The 22,329-nt window shown below is 34.3% G+C and overlaps 3 protein-coding genes across 7 annotated transcripts; 2 read left to right on the top strand and 1 right to left on the bottom strand.

The window, feature by feature from the left end:
- Positions 1-1,437: 1,437 nt before the first annotated feature.
- LOC119190931 lies at positions 1,438-3,878 on the top strand. The gene is made up of 2 exons (XM_037444400.1): positions 1,438-1,670; positions 2,214-3,878. Exon 2 carries the CDS (start codon positions 2,233-2,235, stop codon positions 3,847-3,849), a length of 1,617 nt encoding a protein of 538 aa, XP_037300297.1. The 5' UTR covers positions 1,438-1,670; positions 2,214-2,232; the 3' UTR covers positions 3,850-3,878.
- On the bottom strand, positions 3,874-11,734 carry LOC115445751 (nicastrin). 4 transcript variants are annotated; one of them, XR_005113286.1, is made up of 16 exons: positions 11,499-11,734; positions 10,941-11,042; positions 10,306-10,501; positions 9,001-9,204; positions 8,823-8,924; positions 8,647-8,737; positions 8,487-8,556; positions 7,751-7,855; positions 7,040-7,269; positions 6,680-6,947; positions 6,413-6,567; positions 5,962-6,198; positions 5,493-5,595; positions 5,052-5,132; positions 4,901-4,993; positions 3,874-4,320 (listed from the first exon to the last, which is right to left on the bottom strand). XR_005113286.1 is itself a non-coding variant. In XM_037444399.1 (16 exons), exons 1-16 carry the CDS (start codon positions 11,548-11,550, stop codon positions 4,258-4,260), a joined length of 2,157 nt encoding a protein of 718 aa, XP_037300296.1. In that variant the 5' UTR covers positions 11,551-11,734; the 3' UTR covers positions 3,874-4,257. The 4 variants fall into 4 exon arrangements, 2 of the variants coding, with proteins under 2 accessions (XP_037300296.1, XP_030028007.2); XR_005113285.1 differs by having other exon boundaries at positions 4,901-4,996; positions 5,055-5,132; XM_037444399.1 differs by having other exon boundaries at positions 4,901-4,995; positions 5,049-5,132.
- An 895-nt stretch (positions 11,735-12,629) lies between these two features.
- Positions 12,630-20,091, top strand: LOC115445750. 2 transcript variants are annotated; one of them, XM_030172145.2, is made up of 7 exons: positions 12,630-12,807; positions 13,341-13,556; positions 13,641-13,769; positions 14,356-14,493; positions 17,163-17,283; positions 18,186-18,298; positions 18,634-20,091. In XM_030172145.2, the coding sequence occupies exons 1-7, from the start codon at positions 12,784-12,786 to the stop codon at positions 19,402-19,404; spliced, it is 1,512 nt and encodes a 503-aa protein (XP_030028005.1). In that variant the 5' UTR covers positions 12,630-12,783; the 3' UTR covers positions 19,405-20,091. The 2 variants fall into 2 exon arrangements, with proteins under 2 accessions (XP_030028005.1, XP_030028006.1); XM_030172146.2 differs by lacking the exon at positions 12,630-12,807 and adding an exon at positions 13,015-13,263.
- Positions 20,092-22,329: the final 2,238 nt, after the last annotated feature.

Genomic DNA, 22,329 nt, shown 5'->3' with positions numbered 1-22,329 from the left:
GAAAACATTTTGCATTGGTTTCGTCTCTTCATTTCCTTGTTCGTTGTAGACCAATGGGTACGCCAATGGATAGCTGCAAATTTTCTCTAAGGCAGGCAAGTGGCGGGAGCACAAAAAGCTTGCTGAATTCAATTATATGCCTATAGCACGTAAGGCCCCTGTTAGCGTGAGGCCTTCTTCAGCGTGAACGCTGCCCACCCTTTCGCCTCTGGCTACAGTTATGACTTACAGGTCGTCGCTAGTATCCCGTTAGTAGTGACACCATTGGTAATACGGCAATGGTTCTACCTAAAACTGACTGCCTCGGTGGCGTAGTTGTACTACATGCGCGGTTCGATAGCGTTCTGAGGTCCTGGCTTCAAATCCCGGGTCGGTCAAAATGATATTTAAGTTTTTCTGTTCAATATCAGCCCAGAGTTTGGAATTTGTGCCCGATATGGCGATAGGTTTCCTCCGTCTCACATTATGGGACGGAAAACACTTGGCGAAAAGTAGGTGTCCTGGTCGCGATTCTCAGCATACCCTTCGTGAATAAATTCGTGATGTTGTGTTTGTGTGTACTACCTAAATAAAGTGTAGTAGGGTATAAAATTGACAATTTTTTTTTATGTAATAATTATAAGGCGGCGCTCAGCAGAAGTCGGTAAGGGCCAAAGAGCATTTTTGTAATATGTAAGGAGCTGTAAGTATCAAAGACTATATTTTATATCCACTGTGTTTCAACGAAGTTTTCGGCATATAGGTCAGATAGTGGGTTAATATTTCCCTACAGATATTTACCGAATGGATGTATAATAGTGTTGCATATCAAGGTGAAAGCAATCGTATCGATAGTCTATCCATATTATATTATCGTCACATGTGAATACTGTCTAAGCTCTCCATGTAAAATAATATTGATAACATCGATAATATCGGTACTATTGATAGTAATACATTCAATAATGGCAATGCTATCGATAGTATTGCAAAAACTATTAGTTTTTACCAAAACCTATCGATATAACAATACTATCACTGATTAAAACTAGTAGTTTTTGCAATATTATCGATACCATCGATACTATTGTATGTATTATTATCGATAATATATAGTATTACTCTTATCAATATAATTGCCGTTAGAGGGCTATCGATACCATCAATAGTATCAATCGTATTGACTGAAGGTAATGCAATCGATAATACAAACGCTATCCTAAACAGTTTTTGAATTCAACCATCTATAGTCAAATTATCGATGGTTGTGCAACACTAATGTATAAAGCTCTTTTTAGTATTATAGGTATTGACTACACGACTAAATAAAAAATAATACTGACAGTCAAAAAGCATTATAGTGTTCTTGAGGTTCTGAGATTATAGTATATCTGAGTGGTAAGCTGAAAGTATTATAAATACTCTTAAATACTGACTCATAAACAATTACGTCATAATTCTATTTAATTCTCTTTGGTCATATTCCTTTCTACTAGCTATGGAAAAATCAAGCATTGTATCATAATAATATATTTTTTATCGATTTCAACACAACACTCTTCAGCATGTAAAGTTGCATTTCCGTGGCGTGTATTATAATTATGGGCAAAATAATAAAATCATGAAAAACAATTAGCCCACAGAAAAAAATATGTACAGGAAATATAATATTATTATTTCGTGTTTATTAAGTATGTCATCGTAATTTCCCTATATTATTATAACAATTTGAGAGGCACCCCACATTGAGTACCACTTTCAAATAGTTATGTTTTTAGATGTGTTATACTATTATCTATAAAACTGCGATTCCATTAAACTATCGTACATGCGAGAAGCAACTCGCATGCAGCCATAGTCTAAGTGAGACGTGCATACATAAGAAATGCAGCTTGAGTAGTGGAAACATTTATATATGCATCCGAGTTTAAAGTGGGTAGTTTTGAAATGTGGGGTAGACTGTAGAGCTATGTCAAGTAAAGTTTTGTATGTGGTTAGAACTAGCATAAGCTTCTCTAACACCGTAAATTTTATAAGATGTTACACCTGGTTGTGAAACTAAAGATCCTAGGTCTCATCCTGTTTCAAAATTTTGACCAAAATAGCAAATTTCTTTATAGTACATAGTAGAGTACACAGAACTCAAGACATGTAGATAATATCTTAGTAAGAGATCTAAAATAGATAATATATATAGAATTTAAAGCAGGAACATCGATGTTATTTGATTCCAGGTCTATAAATCTTTCGAACATGGCTGCTTCCAAGGAAGATGAAAGAAGAAAAGAAAATATTCGGAACAATATACTCATACTATATAAAAATCCTTTACCTGATAAGATATATTTTTTGTACAATAAAAATATTGGGGCAGTCAAAAACAAAATAGACACGGAGCCAACCGTTATAGCAAAGAGTTGGCGCCTTCATTATGTTGAAACAGAGCCAATTTATCACAAACTCTTAAACGTAATTGTAGATAAAAGGTTTTACAAATTTAAAATACCAATTCAAAATGGAGCATTACGACAAATAGAAAGTGACCATAAAATTAATAGAGAGAATGTATTATTAATATCTACAAAAAGATCATTCACACTTCCAAACTGTACCAACAGCCCCACCGTAGACCCGTCTGATGACGAAGGTAGTTCTGTAGGCGTAAATGGTGTCACTGATTTAAGTTTTGGGACTGCAAAAACGATCGTTTACAGCTTTATATGCTCAAATGAGTTGTCGATAATGTTTTTTTGCATTGATAAATTAGAACATATGTTGAATCAATTCAGTTTCAACAATGTTAAGCGATCGAAAAGAAACCAATTAGATCTTTTTGAGAAACAAAGACAACATGAATTATTGTTCAAGTATGATAATCTTGATAAATCTTTAAAGGAATATAAGAACACGCCATTGAGAATACAGGAAGAGAGTAAAACTTGCAACATAAAAGTAGTTAAATCTGCTAGAGTTTGGAAATGCATACATTATAAATATAAACTCAAAAAACCGTTGGTAACTTATATAAGACATTGGCACATACGAAATACATGCCATGGTTACACATTAAGAAATATTTTAAGAAGACTCTATGTAAATACGTTGACTTTCATGAAAAACAATTACATTGTATTAATATATAAAGCAAAAATCAACACGAATATTACTTTACAACCGAAAAGCTTAATTATAGCATTTTGTAAAAGACAAGAAGCTTTTATTGATAAATTATTGAGAATTAATGATGCACATATTTTAATATGTTCTACGTATCCATTTAGACGTCCTAAATATATGCCAAAGGACGATCCTGTTGTTGAAACTTTACAAGGCGTAATGTATTCAAGAGGATCGACGACCAGTTCAAATATTGTCATCCTGAGGAATTATTTACAGAGCAAGAATAATAATGCCAATAAATCGCTCAAAAACTCTCTCAGTGACTTGAAAAAACCGTCTACTGTAAATAATACTACGGAATTCGAAGATGGAGGCTTCAAAACATTTGCTATCCTTTCTATAGACAACTTATTAGCACATTACTATAACATAATGCAAACACAAACAGTAAATAATCCCTTTAACCAAAATAAATCTAATGAAAAAATGCATTGCAACTCAACATTCATTGTGGGCAAGATATGGTTAAGAGATTTTATTAGTAATTCGCAATATATTAAACCTCACTTTAATAAGACTTTTTATAAGCCAGATTTTATAAATGAAACTATGTTTGATACTCCGTTATTAGACAGATATGTAGAAGTTGTGAATAAAGTATATAATATTCTCACAACACAAATAAGTTTCAAAAATATTTTAAAACCATTGGGACAAAATTTCATTTATGTTATCTTCAGTAACAGATAGCAATTTGATAAATAAAACAGAACATAGTAGCTACTTGCTTTTTATTTTGTCTCAGTTAATTTAGCCTATTGTCAAAACAAAGTAGAAAATAGGAAAAAAAAATATAAATAAAAAGTAATTTCAATACATTATAGAAACTTTTACATTATTTTTAATTAGTTATTACCAGACAAAGAAAAATACTTAATTATATAATAATTTATTAGGTACATTAATTTCTACACATTCAAAGTATAAGCAAATGAGTTATTTATTTGCTGGACAATCCAAATATTTCAATAATACCTATTGATGATCCAATCATAACACACATTGTCATTGGATATTATGAAGATTACTTTACATTTGGACTTATACATCATTATCATAATCGTGATGGAATGTTAACTCATCACCATACAACATAGTCTATGTACACAGCCTTCGTTCACAACGTGTGATATTCTTCAACAATTGACTGTCCTTAATATTCTGAAAAAAATATATACATTTTTATATATAGTCTGTTCTACACATACAAACTCACGCCTTCTATCTTCGAAGGGGCACAATCTAGCCTTGCGCATTCCACTGCAATGAGTGATAAGAGGGCGAGCCTATCGTTATATCGGGCACAATAGGTTATTTGCCTTTTGATTTTCTTTGTACGTTATTCTATACATAATTCCAAATAGAATGAATAATTAAATTGAACTGCAAAGAAATGAGACAGTAATTCAGTAAAAGTAGGCGCGAAGTGGGGTTATCGCTTTATCTTTCTTTCGCACGCATCGTAAATCGCGATAAACGCACGCGTGCGTTTTGCGTCTCGTTTGTCGCTTCTTAACACTTACACGTATCGAAATTCAAAAGATTATAGCTTTATTTTTTATGTTAGATTGTATTAGAATTTATATGACGCAAATATTTAATAGGAGTAAAGAACAAAAAGAGTCAAATACCCTTTTGGGGTATTCCGAGCTCGATCAATCAGTAATGTTTTTCTTTTATCACCTACACCTAAAAACATTGTTTTGTCAACCAATTAAAATATAATAATAAATAATGTTACCCCGAAGCGGCGTCGTCTACCGCCATGGAGGCCGGCGCCCTGTCGAGGAAGACTAGCGACGCGTGTCGCTGCAGCCAGTAGGTGAGCAGCGCGGCGGCGGCGGTGGCGAGCAGGCCGGCCGCGCCCGCCGCCGCCGCGCCGCCGCCGCCCGCCGACACGAACACGCGCGCCCACATCGCGTGCCACACCGACTCCGTCCACGTCGAATATATGCCTGATTTGAGGTCGTAGTCTGCAAATTAAATGTACACTCTTTGTTACGTATTTTAAGGTTATCTAATATGCAAAGACAAATCCAACCGAAACCTCGATGTGTACGTCTACGTTAAAATGTATGATAAAACATATAAATTTTTTAAAAAAGAAATCTTATTTTTATTGGCAATAAAAAATATTACAAATTGCTCTTTTTTAACTTACAAAATAAAGATTTTCAAAGTAATTGTATCAGATAGGTTACGTTAGGTAACAGTGACGTTGTAATTTTGAATACTATCAATAGTAATAATGTTGATAACCCTGCATCAGCTATGTCCATAAAAACTTTGGAATAAGTCTTATAGTTTTCAATAAGATAGAATATCGAACTCACCTGGAATTATAAAGGCTGGACTCAGAGCCTGACTAAAGTTCATGGTAGTCTGAATACAAACACCGGTGTGATTCCATCCACGTAGCCAATAATTCGAGAAACCCTAAAAAAAATTTATTATTTTTGATATTGTAGGCGCACATAGACACATTTTTTTTATCCACGAAATTGTAGGCAGTGGCGCAATTAGTGCACCACCTTTTCACCATATGTAATTTTTCCCATTATGAAATAGGAGACGAGCCAATCGTCATATCGGACTCATATGCAGACTCCGTTCTGAATTGTATTCGGTCATATCGGGACAACATTCAAAATATTTAAGTTCTCGTCAAAAAACGAACTGGGCGGGACGGCATCGTGACACTGAACCTCAATTCTATGTGACATAATATACGGTGACATATTCTATATTAACTGGTATACTACAATGGTTCAGGCCCCGCCTGCTGTTCAACTAAAGCTTTACCTCCTCTTTCTGCGCATCGCAGCCGGATTTATTTAGCGGCAGATGCGTGCCGGTGAGCAGCGCGAGCAGGTGTCCGGCGAACACGGGCGCGGTGGCGGGCCACGTGGCCACGCCCACGTACAGCGGCGCGGCGCGGTCGGGCAGACTCTCCTCCGCGCCTGCGCCCTGCGCGTATTCCGCCGCCAGCAGCAGCCGACACGCCTGACTACGAAGGAAACAATACAGCATCTCGTCCACCTGCAAACATAATTGTTTACAATTTTTAATTATACAGAAGTAGTTTTCCCGCTTAATTAATCAAATAATAAAACTTGTTTTTGCGGGAACCTAACAGTCCAGCAGTTTTTAATTACAAAAATAAATAATCCGCTACACCTAAGAGACAATAATATTACAATAAAGGAAAAGATGACGGCTGGACGTGTGGACGCGGCTTAGTAAACAAACTTACCAAATGAGCCGATGCCACAACATCCCCCGCGTAGTCTTTGCCCGTAACTCTCTGGTATAAAGTGCGAGCCACCACCGTAGACAGCCGGGATATCTTTACTTGCAACTCGTTCTCTTTCATTGTACCATTGGCGATGAGTTCAGGCGTGGGCACGACTGAAAAAAAATATATTGTTCGATTTTCAGAACACAACATTGTCAATATAATATAATTCTGAATAAAAAAAACAATATTATGATTGTAATAACGGGTAGCTGCTATACTTACATTGTCCATCACTACTAATACTAATGTTGTGATAGTTAAAACCTATTTTGTCGTAATCGTCTAAAGCGGAATTATAATACATGTTGGTAAATGTATTATTATGGTCGGTTATCAGAAGTTCTCCTAAGTCCCCGCTTTCTGTAACATTTCTTAATATTCGCCGGAACGAATGTAACGACGAAGGCGGTAGATTGGTCGTATATTCGGAGAAAACTGTCATATTATACATTTCGCCGTATGTAGACAGACTGTTTAGAAATTTCAATGTCTGAAAAAAATAATATACAACTTATTAAAGTAAAAAATTAACAACGATTACACTTACTATTAATAGGTTTATAATAGAAATATATTCAATACCTCAGACACTATTTGCGTAGCGGTGAAAGCATGTAAAGGCCATGTGGTATCATTGAGATGGCTGATGACGGAGCCTCCGATCTGTCCTATCTCGACGTGCAGCGGTATGTCGGCGGGCGTGAGCGGCGCATGCGCGGGCCAGGCGGCGCGCTGCAGGTCGTACGCGACGCGCTGCGACCCGATGTAGTCGAACGCCTCGCCATTGAATAGCGTCCACAGAACGTTTTGCTCTGAAAAATATAAATCTACCTGTTAATGTTATTTCATATTTTTTTTGTTTTGTTGTTTGTATCAGGTTTGCAATTCAACCATTCTTACATACTTTAGGAATATATGTGTCTTGAGATTATTAAGAAAAAAAATCTTTTTTTGTGCAGTAAATACTGCCATTGACCTAAATAAACAGAATACGTACGTACGTACTACGTACCCTGTAGCGACGATGACAAAACCCCCACCTGTTCATGTAATTTTTTTAAGGTAAATAATAATATAATAATAATGTAATCAAAATATATTTCAGACATTAAAGTTCATAAATTACTGTAGAAATCAGTTATAACTACTAAATGCCAAGGTCCCAGTAAATACATGCATAAAAAGAATATTGATTATAACTACTATCGAATATACCAACCAGATCATTTTAATATTGTTAAATCCGGTTTTTACCATAGTTATAACATCTCCAAATATATAATCATTACATACCATACAATTGTGAGTCCGTTACAGGTATCAATTGAGAGAGTGTAGCAGCAGCTGTTATCAGAGTGACCATTCCTACAACAGAACTTGCGGAACCTGGCGATACACCTGTTACATAAAAAATATTACAATATAATATATTGATTATAATGTATATATTAATATTATAATATATGTGTATTATAATGTATCGACTATCGATTCCACCTTGAAAGAAAGAAAGATTTTATTATTGGGAGACCATCAGTATAACATGTAGAATAAAGAACCTCCTTTGTGCATTATATTGAAAATTAATTAAGCCTCAAAACCACTTATCTAAATACAGTTTTTACAATGTTCGATTTTAATAGACTGTTATTCTATACGCAAATAATAAGAAAAATATGCTGTTTCATGAAAACGGCAATAAAATTGATAAAAAAGGGGGAGCAAATCATGTTTTAAATATTGCAATGTACAAGAATGGTTGCGTAATAGAGTAATCACTTCATCTCTTTCTTATATGTTGTTAATTTATACCAAGATTTTCATTGTTCTTCCTATGTTAGATTTAAATTACGATATTTTTCATAAACTAAAAAAATTGTCTGTTAACCATAAAATCAGCAAAGAGATTCCAGAAAAAGAATGAAATATTATTAAAACACACACATCTATGTTCATTCACAGACTGTTATATTATAGGTAGTCTTTTGGGGATTTAGTTGAATAGTTTACATAATTAAAAATATCTTACCATCAAAGAGTGAAGCACTGTCTATCCTCGCCGTAACTAATGTAACTGATTTTTTTGCTGAATCTTTTGTCTGTAAAAACATCAACTTTGGAAATTAATGTTTATCTATAGATAAAATAATAAATACTATAGATACCATAACCATATCATAAATATATACCTTAATTCCAGGGAATAAAGAATAGTATACATTATTGTCACCCAAGGGATCACAAACTTTAGTAGGCGATAAAAGAGTCGATGTAGCAGATCTGTAAGTAAATTTTTATTTTTGATTTCAAACAAAATGAATGATGAATTGAAAATAACAAAAATTGTTTTATAATTTAAACTTACCTCCTCATACACACTTCACTACTAACTGCAGCAAACATGAAGGAATTAAGTTGAGCTGAACAAAGTGGTCTTCCTTGTTGATTATTTTTATCATAGTTGAATCTAAAAACACAAGAGTCTTTATAGTATCATGAATGCTTATTTTACTTTAGTGAATCTGAACTATTTCAAAATGTACCTTTCATAACAATCCCGAATTTTGACAATCTCCTCAGAACGTGATTGTGGTAAAAAAAATATAGGGAATGGTATATCTCTCTTTAGTAAGCCTGTCCCTTTCTCATTCCATACAACTCCTCCTGCTTGAGATGACGAGCACAAACTACCAGGACCAGAAGAATATTCGTTTGGACATCTTGAATCTTGAGTAAAGGATGTGGCACTAAAAACAATATGGATGATTTAATTTGTTTATTTATTGGGTATTAGAATTTGAAGCCAATGTGTGCTTTTAGCATGATATTCTAAGGAATACTTGAGTGTACTTGCATAAATTCCAAATGTATCTGTTTAAAGTTTTGTTACATATTTCTTGCGTTTTTTTTCCTTATTCAAAACATTGGACATTTTTATATACATTAAAGCATGTTACCACAAAACAGTAGCAATGGGAACAGTTTTACTATATCAGCACGGCAAAGTTTCCCCCCAGCCCCTGATGGTAAGTGAGTGACGAGATGATTACCCCTGGCCAGTTGACACAATTATGCCATCTCTTTCAACGGAATATACACATCCTAATCCCAGAACGCAATATATGTGGGCCACAATGACGGGTTTTAAAACCTTGAGACTGATGGTGGATATCAGTACAGATATATCCTACCACTAGTAACTATTATCAGCAACAGTAGGTACTGCAACAACTCCGTGATAGAAAAGTAGTGTAAGTAACATAAATCGCCATGTTATTTTATGTATTGAGACACAAATTATGCATCATAATTGTTGTCAATGTTAGAGTGACAAATATTCTATCTCTCTATTTTATAGTTAAATAGCCTATCGCCTGGTAATATATGTTAAATCACAGTAAACTAATGCTCAGCTATACATACAATGTGTTCAATTTGTTAAGCTACTTTACTAGACAGTTGAGACAACATACTTTATTAACAATCATTATAGCATTGAGCTTGTCACATTACAAGATTGACAAATATTGGTATAATACAGTATCCTGCTTGCTTGCATTTCACTATTTTGTACACTGTTCATCATGTACAAAATAGTGGAATGTATTTAAGTTAAAATATGATAAGAGAATTCTACTCATCATATACCAAAATACATTACAAATTCGGGTTGTTTTTTAATTCTTAATATAATAATCTCTCTCCAATAGGAATAATCACTAATAACATCATCCCTGAGTGCTGCAGACAACTTTTTATCTGAGGCACATTTTGTGATGTGGGTGGAATTATAAGCAAATACTTATAATTGCATATGATTAAATGTATTGTTAGTTTTTATTACCAACCTGTCATTTACATTGTCATATATCAGCACACCGGCAATATTTTTAGGATATGACATAAATAATTCAACAATATCATAGAACAAGGAAGTACTGACAACTGCCATATATGGGCCCTCTGTTGCATTATAAACAAGCCACTGAGCATCGCTTATATTATCCACCATGTGTATCACCCCAACTGCCCCTTTGTCTGAAGCTGTAAAGAATAATACATTTTAATACATCACTCTGGCCCCAGTAAAAATGTAATGACCTTGTCTTCTTGATATTGGGCAAAAGGCAATAAGCAAATTTGGGGTAAGTTTAAGTGATATTGTGGCAGAGAGGGTCATTTGGAGCACCTACCAATCAAAAAGGGTTGCCCCTTTTTAGTCTTCTAAGTATAACCAGAGTATTGAGAAATTTAATACTATCACAAAGTATAATAACATATTAGTATACATATTATAATTTTAATATGACAGTACAGACTAGAATGTTTAATTATAACAAAACATTGAGTTGCTCCATGTGTCCTTTTCACAAACTGATTAGCGAACATAATGCTCAACATTTTGTTAAATCTTGATTTTGCAAAAAAAAAGTAAATTAGTCTATCAAGTAATTTTGTAATATTTTAAAAAGTTACCACTTACAAGAGCATCCTGCTTGGTGTGTGCCATTTAGACGTCTAAAACATGGAGCCCCCCCTTCTATAGATGAGTATATCTGTTCATGAAGTCTTTCACATTTAGTTACTGAAATGAATATATAGTCAATAAAATCCAAATTTGTATTGAAAATCAATATATAGAAATGAATGCATACATATAGTATAGCTATTATAAAAGGAAAATAATGATAAAACCAGGGTATAAATGTTATTAAAAAAATGATTGTTGGAAATTATGAAATATAAGACACATCACGTCTTTATCACGAAGGCGTAGTTGGCGGTACAACTCACTACCAGACCCGGGATTCAAAACTAGAACCTCAGAGCGGTGTCGTACCACGCGATCTACGCCATCGAGACAGTAAATTTTAGATATAATTTTGTAAATTATAAAAAGTAATTCAATAAAAAAAATATTGTTATACCTAACCTAAATAATAAAGATGATTAACATTGTTATGACAAGCCTTAATCAAAGCAAATCTAATTTTGAGTTGTATTTAACGAAAGTAATGAAATTTATTACAATAGAACTTACTTGTTACAATACCCAATAATAACAAAAATACGTAAAAGTTAGACACTGCCATTGTTCTCTCGCATTACTTTTTTACATTAATTCTTAATACTAAAATATGAATCATGAAAATTGTTTCTATTAATCTTAATTGCTATTTATAATCAAGAAAAGAAAAAAATTTATAGTATTTATTTTATAATGTCTGTGACAAAAAAAACTGTTTGACAGTAACCAGGGTGTATGTCAAAAAGAAAGTTTTCCAATTGCTATTGCCAGATAAATTTTATGAAATTTCCCGAAAAATACGTTTCATAGAAAACAAACCTCGGGGCATTTCACCTTTTTTATCGCGGCTATTTTCGCAAGGAAACCACCACATTTTACTCTCAGTCTAGTACATTTCTTCTCCAAGAAAAGTCTTTTCATTCGCTCCCCCATGTGCCCCCGGGGTTCATCTTTACCGTAAAAATTCCCACAAATTTGATTAAACCCCCATCCATTTGTTACTGCGGATTTCATTGATATGATATTATAGGCGAGTTTATACGGCCGGAACTGCGGTCTTGAATCAGAAACAAAATTAAGATCTAAATAACAAATGCTTACCTTTAGTTTATTAGTCTCTGCTCATATCTATCTAATTTCCGTTATGAAATAAGCCTTAAACTTTAAAAGGAAATGTTTCGTTTATAAAATGTCCTCTCATTATTTGGAATTAAGTAAAATCTGGAAAGCATATCTTTAGGGACCGAATAATATGCAACATAAAAAGCTTGATATATGCATGAAATTTGTACGATAGCTGGCAGAATATGTAAGTTTTTCCAAGATGATCTAGCTTTAACTTCGAGTTGGAAATTGGTAACATAGCAAGCAAAAAGGCTAGAGTTGTGGTACAAAAAGTATGGCGGCAATGAATAAGTAATGTGTTAGACAATAATAATAAAAACATAACTGTAAAATAAACTCATCTCTTTAAATCTTCACGGGGTTACAAAACGTAGATATTTTTAATTTGCTGTCATATTTCGTGATGCGACTGGCCAGACAATACATTTTCAGATCTGAAATCCGTTTATGGATTCACGTGCAGTTTCCAATGTGTAGGCTCAGCCTTAGAAGTTAATTTTGTTCAAGTAGTAAATGGATGTGGCTTTCTTGTCTTTGGTGGCAACACTGTCGAGGAAGCCATTTATGAAAAACGCCAGCTGTGCTTTAGCTATATTTTAAATTTACTTTTATTTTGACGTGCTGTGAGCCTAATAGTTTTTAATTGTAAATTTTAACAAATATTGTTTTTACTATGTCAGAAAAAACTGACACAAAGGTAAGTAAATAATTTAAACAATATGCGAAATTTTAGCAACAAAACTTCCATTGTTCAACCTTGTCGGTTGGTCGATATTTTTTTTCATCTATATTTAAAATAGCTTTATCCTGACAATTCTCAGCTAGAAGCTGCTTTATATGTTTAGTAAGACGTTTAATTTTGAGACTTTTTAATTATCATAAATAAATTGCAAGAGTTGGATTGTGTAAGGGTAGAAGAGAAACATCCAAATGTTCCTCCATTTTATGTTTCGCAATTTTTACATATCGTTATTTAGTTGCTAATGTAGAGTACAAATAATCAATTTATAAACATAATCGTGATGATAGTACGTAAGCGGATTAATATATGTCTACCCCCATGTGGTGATTTCTATTGTCATAACTATGACAAAGTATGTAAAGTGTTTATAACGAAAAAACAACACCTATAATCGATATTGTCACAAAATCGGTAAAGCACATATCAAATATTATTAGAATTGTATTTATGCATTTCAAATATTAACTAATCCTGCCTTTAATTTTCAGCCGGATGCACTACCAGACTTAGATGATCTATTGCAATGTCCTGTTTGCTACGAAATTCCTTCTGGTCAAATTTTCCAGTGTAATGAAGGTCACCATGTGTGTGGCCGTTGTAAAGCCCGCCTCGATGTATGTCCTGTCTGCCGGGCCCTGTTTTTTGGAACTCGTAATTATGCTATGGAAGAACTTATTGCCAATGTTAGAAAACTGAGAGCCTTTGTAAGTTAACCATGTGGTATTTATTTAATTCTCATATTGTTTTTTATACATATTAATCATATTATTTGATAAAAAATATTTCAGAAATTAGGTGGAAAAGTAACAACTGGCACTGGGTCATCTGAATGCAGAACTCCTGCCAAAGAGACTACATCTGATGAGTCAGAATCGAATGCAGCAGATGATGAAGAAAATGATCTCCAACTTTCAAATGTAAGTTCTTTACCTTTGGCATATTTATATCCTGTGCGAATATTAACAATATTAATACCATTATATTGCCTCTATCATAATTTGTGCCCTCTATTTTTGAGGCATTGGTAAATTGGGTATTGTATAGGGAAAATTAGTTAATAAGTTAATCCACTATACATGCTGAAAAGAGCATGGTTTTTTTTAAGAGAAAAATTTCACTTCACTAGTTTATATAAAGTGGCAGACTCAATCAAAATACCTATTTCTGCTGCCACAGAGTAGTGTTGCTGCTTCCAGCTTTAATGTGACAGTGCTACTGATCGTACATCTATATACATCAGGATAACAACCACAATACAGAAGGTGTGAAACCTGCCAATGTTACCCTGGAGTACTCCAGGGTAACATTTCAGGATCAGCCTTCATATATCTAGTACAGGCAGGTTAAACCAGGCAGCATAAATGTGTTGACTGGTTAAGGATAACCATCTCTTGTAATGCCCTATTTTACACCTCTTCATTTACCAGCAAGTTGAACAAAGTCACTTTGATAGAAAAAATAAAAAAGTGTTTTGTGTCTGTATTATTTATTTTGGTGTTTTAGCGACTCACATTGAGGCCCCCTCCGGCATGTAAAGGTCTTTTCCGTTGCCTATGTTGTAAAAATGGTAATGCGGAAAGACTTCCTGCTGCCCGTTTGCTCAACCATCTCCGCTACTTTCATTCTTCCGATCTTATTGAGGTATGATATCAATATATTTATCGACTTGCGAGAAACCGTGATATTTAGTAAGTAGAAACATTTTCTACAGCTTATGCACAATATTATAATCAAGCTTACAATGTTAGGTCATGGTTACGCACATGACGTGTTGCTATACTACACAGTGGTTATTAGATAACTCTGCAATGTCATGCGTGTTTCATACAACCCTCAATAATAATAACCCAGCAATACATATTCGTCAAGCTTACATCAATACGATAATAGGCAAATTGATACAAGGCGTGTTTAAAGACGACGCACAGTGGATCGAAAAGGCAATTTTAGTGACTTAGGAAATAATTTTGTGTTTATCAATTTTTTTTACGCTAATCGCTAGATATTATTAACGCTTACAATATTCATTCTTAGTAATTTTTTGATAATCCTCATAGTTTCGGCTAAAAAAATATTTCTTCTTTTTGATGTATGGAACGCACTATAAAAACCTAAATTTCTACGGAATCCTGAAAGGTCTTGCTTTGAAACCTTTTTTTATGAATTTTGGTCTATTCTACTATACTTATGCACTTCGAACGTCTGCATCGACCTGCCACTTTTCCAGTTATACGAGTTGAAAAAAATGATAAAAATGATATTTTATATTTTTCAAAACGTTTTTTTTTATCTTGGGCAAATTTAACACTTTATAAATAAAATTATGTAATAAATTGATGATTATTACAGCTAATAATTATATTTGGGCGAAAATTACAACAAATAATTTAATTAAAAAAAGGATTATCCCCATCTACTTACTCATCACATCACATCACATCAGCCCTGTATTTATACTGTCCCACTGCTGGGCACGGGCCTCCTCTATTACTGAGAGGGATTAGGCCTTAGTCCACCAAGCTGGCCTAGTGCGGGTTGGTAGACTTCACACATCTTCAAAATTCCTATAGAGAACTTCTCAGGTATGCAGGTTTCCTCACGATGTTTTCGTTCACCGTTGAAGCAAGCGATAATTCACAATGAATACACACATAATTTTTTAGAAAAATCAGAAGTGTGTGCTCTTGCTACTCACTACCACTACTATTTTGTAAATTACTCTCTACATTAATAAATTCTAGCTCTTCTGGTTCTGTTGGCAAATGCAGAAGGTCCATTTTTTTTATGTTTTATTTTAATAAAATTCTTTGGCTTTTGGAGAGAGTATCAATACATTTTGTTTTGTTATGCGGAGTCTAAGGCTAATCTTTGGATCAGACGACAAAAGAAGATTATGGAAGATGTCCTCATTTGTCGCTGTCCTATTTATTTTCCGGGAATGGTTTTCTCTATAATGTCGGAAGTCTTTATTACGTGCTTCTGCGGCTTCTTTTGACAGCTTCTCAATGGGTATGGCCCCAAAATGTTTAATTATATCAGCCCCATGCATTAATAATGTGTGTACACTGGACGGCATATAATACCAAGGATATAATTTAACATATAGTTCTGCGGTTTCATTGCAGAATATAGAAAATTGAATATGATCAACACACTCTCCAGATGCAATGGCTTGAAGAATCACATAAAAATTTCTATGAGTTGCTCATTAATGCCAGAGATACGCGCTGTTGTGGCTTTATTTTTAAAAAATCTTCGGGCAATATTACCGTCGTTAGTACTGCCTGCTCCTTGCTTTACTACATCAATTAATAAACCGCATTCTTCTTTAAATGCTCGTTGTATTGCAGACTTTTTGTTTTTGATTTTATCTTTATCGTCACCCCTGCAGCTCCACTTCTTAACTTCCAAACGATAAGATATGTGGACTAGGCACTCCATGCATTTTATCCAGGCGTGCAACGATGATAATCCATACTGGTACATTTCTTCATCATTACCTCGCAGATTGTGCGATTTCCATAGCATTTTTTCTTACTATCTTGTGTCAAATTTACGTATTTTCACAATTTTTTCAACTCGTATAACTGAAGAAGTGGCAGGTCGATGCAGACGTTCGAAGTGCAGAAGTATAGTAGAACCGATTAGGATTAAGTAAAAACTAGTTTCAAAGCAAGACCTTTCAAGATTTCGCGGAAATGTAGGTTTTTATAGTGCGTTCCATACATTAAAAACATGAAATATTTTTTTTAGCCGAAACTATAAGGTTTATCAAAAAATGACTAAGAATGAATATTGTAAGCGCTAATAATATCTAGCGATTAGCAGAAAAAAAAATGAAAAACACAAAATTATTTCCTAAGTCACTAAAATTGCCTTTTCGATCCACTGTGCGACGTAGAATTTATTGCGGCTGCTGCTATTTATTTATAAGTGATAAATTAAACTAACATGTGAATACTTTTCACTGAGGGCAGGCCTAAATGATTTATCTACAAAAATCGACATTGCTCTAAAGTGAAAAGTGTCGCGGATGATTGTGAGTTGTGACAATATACGCCCAATGATTTCTAAAACGTTGGCGCTTTCCTTTACTAAGCCAAGGCAATCGACATCATATGATAGCATGGCGATTCAAATATGCTGTTTATAATTTGGTAATGATTAGCCTTCACTTGATAATGCTCGGCCAATGTATCTTTTATTAATATGTTGTTATATGAGTGTGGGTAATCTATAGTCTGTTAAAAAAAAAGACAATTTGCTTTTAATATTCCTGCATCATAACTTGTTCTTATTGTTTGTTTTAGGGTCAATCTGAAAATGGAGAGTATCTCCAAGCTTGGCAATTTTCAACAGTTCCTGGAAAACTTGTTACTGCAGTCAGAGTGTCTGACATGGGTATATTTTTTCTAACGATAGAAATTACAAGTAAGGGATTTTTTTGTTTTGATAGGAGAATGCCCATCTGTATGGAAGTCCATCCCACATAATTGAATTTTTTATGATAGTGGAAATTATACTCAAAATATAATGAATAATGTACTCCCAAATAAACAACAATCGTTGTTTTATTTTGGGATTTTCAAACACTTACAGATTTTTATGTTTACTATGAGGTTTGTTTTGCACTAATTAATTTAGGTGATTCCTAGGGATTGGCGATGTGATCATTTATGTATATCGATAATCAACAATCACCACAATTAAAAATAAAAACATCACTAATGTAATACCTAGCTATACTTAATATAATATTTTTTTATGATTATATGCCAATTATCAGAAATGAACACTGTATAGTAATGATAGCGAAATATATGTCTGCATAATATCATACAAACTAATCCACACAAAATATTTTTAAATCAAGAATATTCCATAATTATCATTATATATTGATAATCTTATTTTTTTAATAAATTACGCAAAAAAACAAGAATATCGATATTTAGCGATAATCGTGGAATATTGTTGTTTTAACAATATCAATAATTTAACCTAGACCTATGTTAAACCTTGTAGACAGAAATTACACTGCCAAGTATCAACAACTTTGAAAATAGTGACATAGAATCAAATATTGTCTTAATTAAAAAAAAGGAATTCAAACTTATGCCTTTTTCAATAACTTAATAAGTATTCAAAATGGCCATTAAAGATAAGAAATTGCCTCAGATACAGGTTGATTGAAACAATTAACCCCACAACAGATATCTATAAAATAAATAGGGTTTGATACACTTCCTTTAAAAAATGGGAGAGATTTAGGCATTCTCCTTTATGTTCAAACAGCTCTTCATCTTATTATAACCTTTTTGAATTGTTTATAGATGATGCTGTATGTGCATGGCTCACAATGGCGGCCTCACCTTGGGTATCCCATGAATTTTCTTATACAGTAACAATATCTGGAAATGATCGTGAAGCAATTTTTTCTGACTGTGTAAGTTACATTATATTGGTTTGGTTAGGTGCAATTAAATAATGATTCATTATTTACTATTGCATTTTAATATATTTTAGACAAATGTTACAATGTTTTAACCATGAATAAGCAATTGGTATGTTTTGTTTCACCTGACAAATAGCATTCAGCATTAGAGTAAAGCTGAGCATAAAAAATGCCATTGTTGTACGTCTCTCAGTCACTCTCTCCCAGCAGTGTTCTAAAAATATATTAATAATTTTAATGACTGCAATAACTGTTATGAAACACAACAAAATCAACTTAGTTGACTTGTTGTATTGAATAAAATATTGTCATATACTTGTCTTTAGGTATGGTCTGTGCGTTCATGTGAAGGCTCACTGAAAAAGCGCGGACATTGTCTGTCAGTGACTGGACGAGACGCGCGCGCTTTGACTGCGCCAGTCGCAATCAGCGGCAAGCTCTCGGTGCGCCGCACCCCGGTGGACCAACTGACGCAACAACCGCAGCCACGCGCCGTATTACGCGTCGCCAACCGCGGCAACGCAAACGACACACACACACACAACTCGGCGGCACACGATCTTGAACCTTTTCTACAAGATTTGCAAAACGACGTTGCGAGGCTTTCTCGCGCATTTGCCACACTAGGGCGTGAGGCTAATGCCTTAGTGCGTTCCGAAGCAGAAATGCGCGTCAGAATCGAAAACACCCAAAATAGACAAAATACAATGCCAACCCAAAATTCAATAGCGATCGCTGAAATAAATGTTCAGCCAACACGGGACAATCCTTCTCCAAGTACAGAACGTACACATTTGTCCCGCAATGCACGCAGGCGCATGCGACAACGTTTGAGAGCAGCGCTTAACGCGTCGCCCTCTCCACCCGAGCAGACACCGGTGTCTACTCTGCACCAAAGAAACAATCAACCCGTTCCTGTACAACGACAAAATGGTCCTCCCACTGATGATAGTGTAGTACATATGACTGGGTTGGCTATAGTGGAACCTTCCATTTTGACTGCACCTGCCACACAGTCGACTGGTGGACCCTCCAATCATAACCCACAAAATACTAATGCACGCACTAATAAGAAGAAGCGTCGTCATCGCAGATAAAACTGTTATTGTAGGCTAGGTATCGTTTAAATAATTAGAATCAATGTAATAAGTTTATTACGGTAAATGCTGTTCATTGATTGCTCTTATATCGAGTCTCAGAACCTTTTCTCTGGAGGGTTCTTGTTGTGAATTTTTTTACCTAGTAAAGCTTTTTTATTTGACAACTGCAATTTTTACAAGTGCTGTGATACCTATTAACTCATTGAATAATGAGGCAATACAAATGTATATGGTAATTGAATGTTTTAGCCCTTAACCCTCCCAATATTTAATGTGATGATAGCTGACTTTTATGAAATTGTTATTAGGATATTTCAGTTAATGAGAAGCATTTTTTGAATTATTTTTGACTATCTGTTAATTAATTAGTATTATGAAATTCATGATGTGCTTGATTTTAAACAATGTAATCGTGAATGCTGTTGTAAGACTTATTGTTATTATGAGTTATGACGTTAAATATGTTTTCTTGACAAAGGAATACTTACATAATTATAAGAATAAGATAATTACAAACATTGTTTTTTTTTAAATATTTATTTTGAGAAAAGACTAAGGTTATTTTGTTGAGGAATTATGAATGTCGAAACGCTACTCTTTACTGTCAAAAGCCTACTAAAAACACCATTGAAATTATTGTGCTGTTTTTGAGACTTAAGTGTGATACTTGAAATGAAAGCAAAATTTGCAATTTACATTACTTAGACGACATACTTATTCCACTTATATTAGTAAGAAGAGAGGTTTAAGATAGTGTTTCCCAACCTTTCTAATTTTTTTATGCCCCCCATACGTAATTTTTAATTTGTGTTCCCTTATGAAATATAAATAATAAGTTTTAAGAATAAATCGATATAAAATTATTATGAAAACATCGTAAGTAAAATTTCAAAACAATGAAAAACTGAAAATTCTGTTTAAATTCTCCCCCCGTGGGGCGTGGGCCCCACGTTGGGCAACGTTGGTTTAAGACCTTTGACCTTTAACCTTGAACGCCTAAAGGATAGAGAAAGAAATACATAACTATGAATTTTACGTAAAATCGAGAGCACATAAAGTTTTTCACTTGTAGTACAAGCCTTACACCTACAGCGATAGTAATAAAAACGGTACAGAGTAATTCACGACTTATAAATAAGTTATTACATTAGAAAAATAGAATAAAAATAATTTGGGAGTTTGAATTTGAATATACAGTGTATTTTTTTTGTAATTACCAGATTATAATACTATAATGCTCGACAAAGATATTTTTTTTTATTAAGTTATACAATCTTCGGGAGATTTTTGAAAAATTTTCGACCATTTAGAGCGTACTGAATATTAGGAATGAAACTGGTGAATTCATTAAAGTTTCGAGGTACGGGAATGATTGATCAAGCAAGGAAAATCAAAGATTTAGTACTTTGATTGCTTTACATTTGGCAACTTTTTTAACATATATCGGAGGGAGGCAGCCGCCCGTCCCTGCCCCCTCCTTGGCAGCGCCCTTGTGTAATACAATGCCATGGCGGGAACGATAACAACTACTTTTCTTTTATTTTAGGAAGAAAGGCGTGCATGAATGCATTTTTTGGCATGTTATTTAAGGCGAATGAATGTGAAGTAGACATCTGGTAATACTGCACTGTTCAAGGACATTTTTTTTTTTATTTTGATTTTCCCTTTATTATTGGAATGGGAAAGGGTTCTAACCCATACAGCCTCGTCATTAATAGTGCTTTCAATCTGTTCAAGGACAAATATTACCAAACCAAAAAAAAAATGTAGATTCACAATAAAAAGTTTGTAGAAATCTGTAGATAAATCTATCCGTAACTAGAGGCCGGTTTTTTACACATTAAATACAAAAAACGAGATCTTTTTTGTGCTTTCCGCATATTTTGTGAAAGCTAAAGAAACTCGCTGTTCGTATTTTATTACACACATTTTTTTTTTTTTTTGGTTTCGCGGAGAAAGTGCCTTATTACTACCGCCCAGCCTTCGTGGGGGGCGACTGATCGGTTATGCTGGGGTAACCGTGCCTTACGGCCCGGCGTTGAGCCGCCCGGATTTGATGGTGACCTTCAGGCGACCGCCAGGCCGAGTCCCTAACCCCATATACAACTTAACCTATGCACGGCCTACCAGCTAAAACTCCGCGGTGGCTCTCTTCGGCGCATTAGGGACGGCTGCGGGCTTCCTCTGACGTTTAAGTGTCTAGTCTGCGACCGCAGCCGCCCCTGCGCGGTGCCGCCTTACGGCCCGTCTCTTATGGGGGGGCACTGCCGTCCATCCCGGGGGTCAACCGACAAATGTGCAGAGATGCACAGAAATGCACTAGGGCGGACAGCCCCCTGCTGCCCGCCGACGACCCATTCATTCACATGTTTGTATAAGTAGTTGATTTTTCGTAAAATATTTTGATATCCTCAGATATAGGTAGCTTTATGGCTCATGTTAGTAGTTCGGTAGCTTGGTAGATTAATAATGTGTATACTCTTGAATATGCTACGTATGAGTTGGAAAATGCAAACTGCAGACGATCTGATTAACCCAAAAATCAATTACTTGGATCCAAAAAAAAAAAAAAAAATTCGATTCTTTTAATCGATATATAGTAATTAATCAATAGAGTGAATCGATTTTTCTATAACATCCATAAAATTCTTTACAATTATTTGAATGTATCAACCTAACCATAAGTAATGTAAATATTTACTTTAATTTTTTTCTGATTTAATTTCTACTCAAAAACTGTCTGTTGTTCCTGAAAAGCTTGGACAGCACTGGAAACTGTAAACTATATTTTTTTTTATGTATTTAATATAATCGAAACAAATATCTTTTTATACCTGATAAGAACTTTAATTCAATTGTAAAAATAACTTCGTTAAAAATTATAAAAATTCGCTTATTACAATGGTCTTTTTGTTTTCCATG

Source organism: Manduca sexta, chromosome 28, assembly GCF_014839805.1.
Source record: "Manduca sexta isolate Smith_Timp_Sample1 chromosome 28, JHU_Msex_v1.0, whole genome shotgun sequence".
NCBI classification, from domain to species: Eukaryota; Metazoa; Arthropoda; class Insecta; order Lepidoptera; family Sphingidae; genus Manduca; species Manduca sexta.
This window is presented reverse-complemented; position numbering and strand designations above follow the sequence as displayed.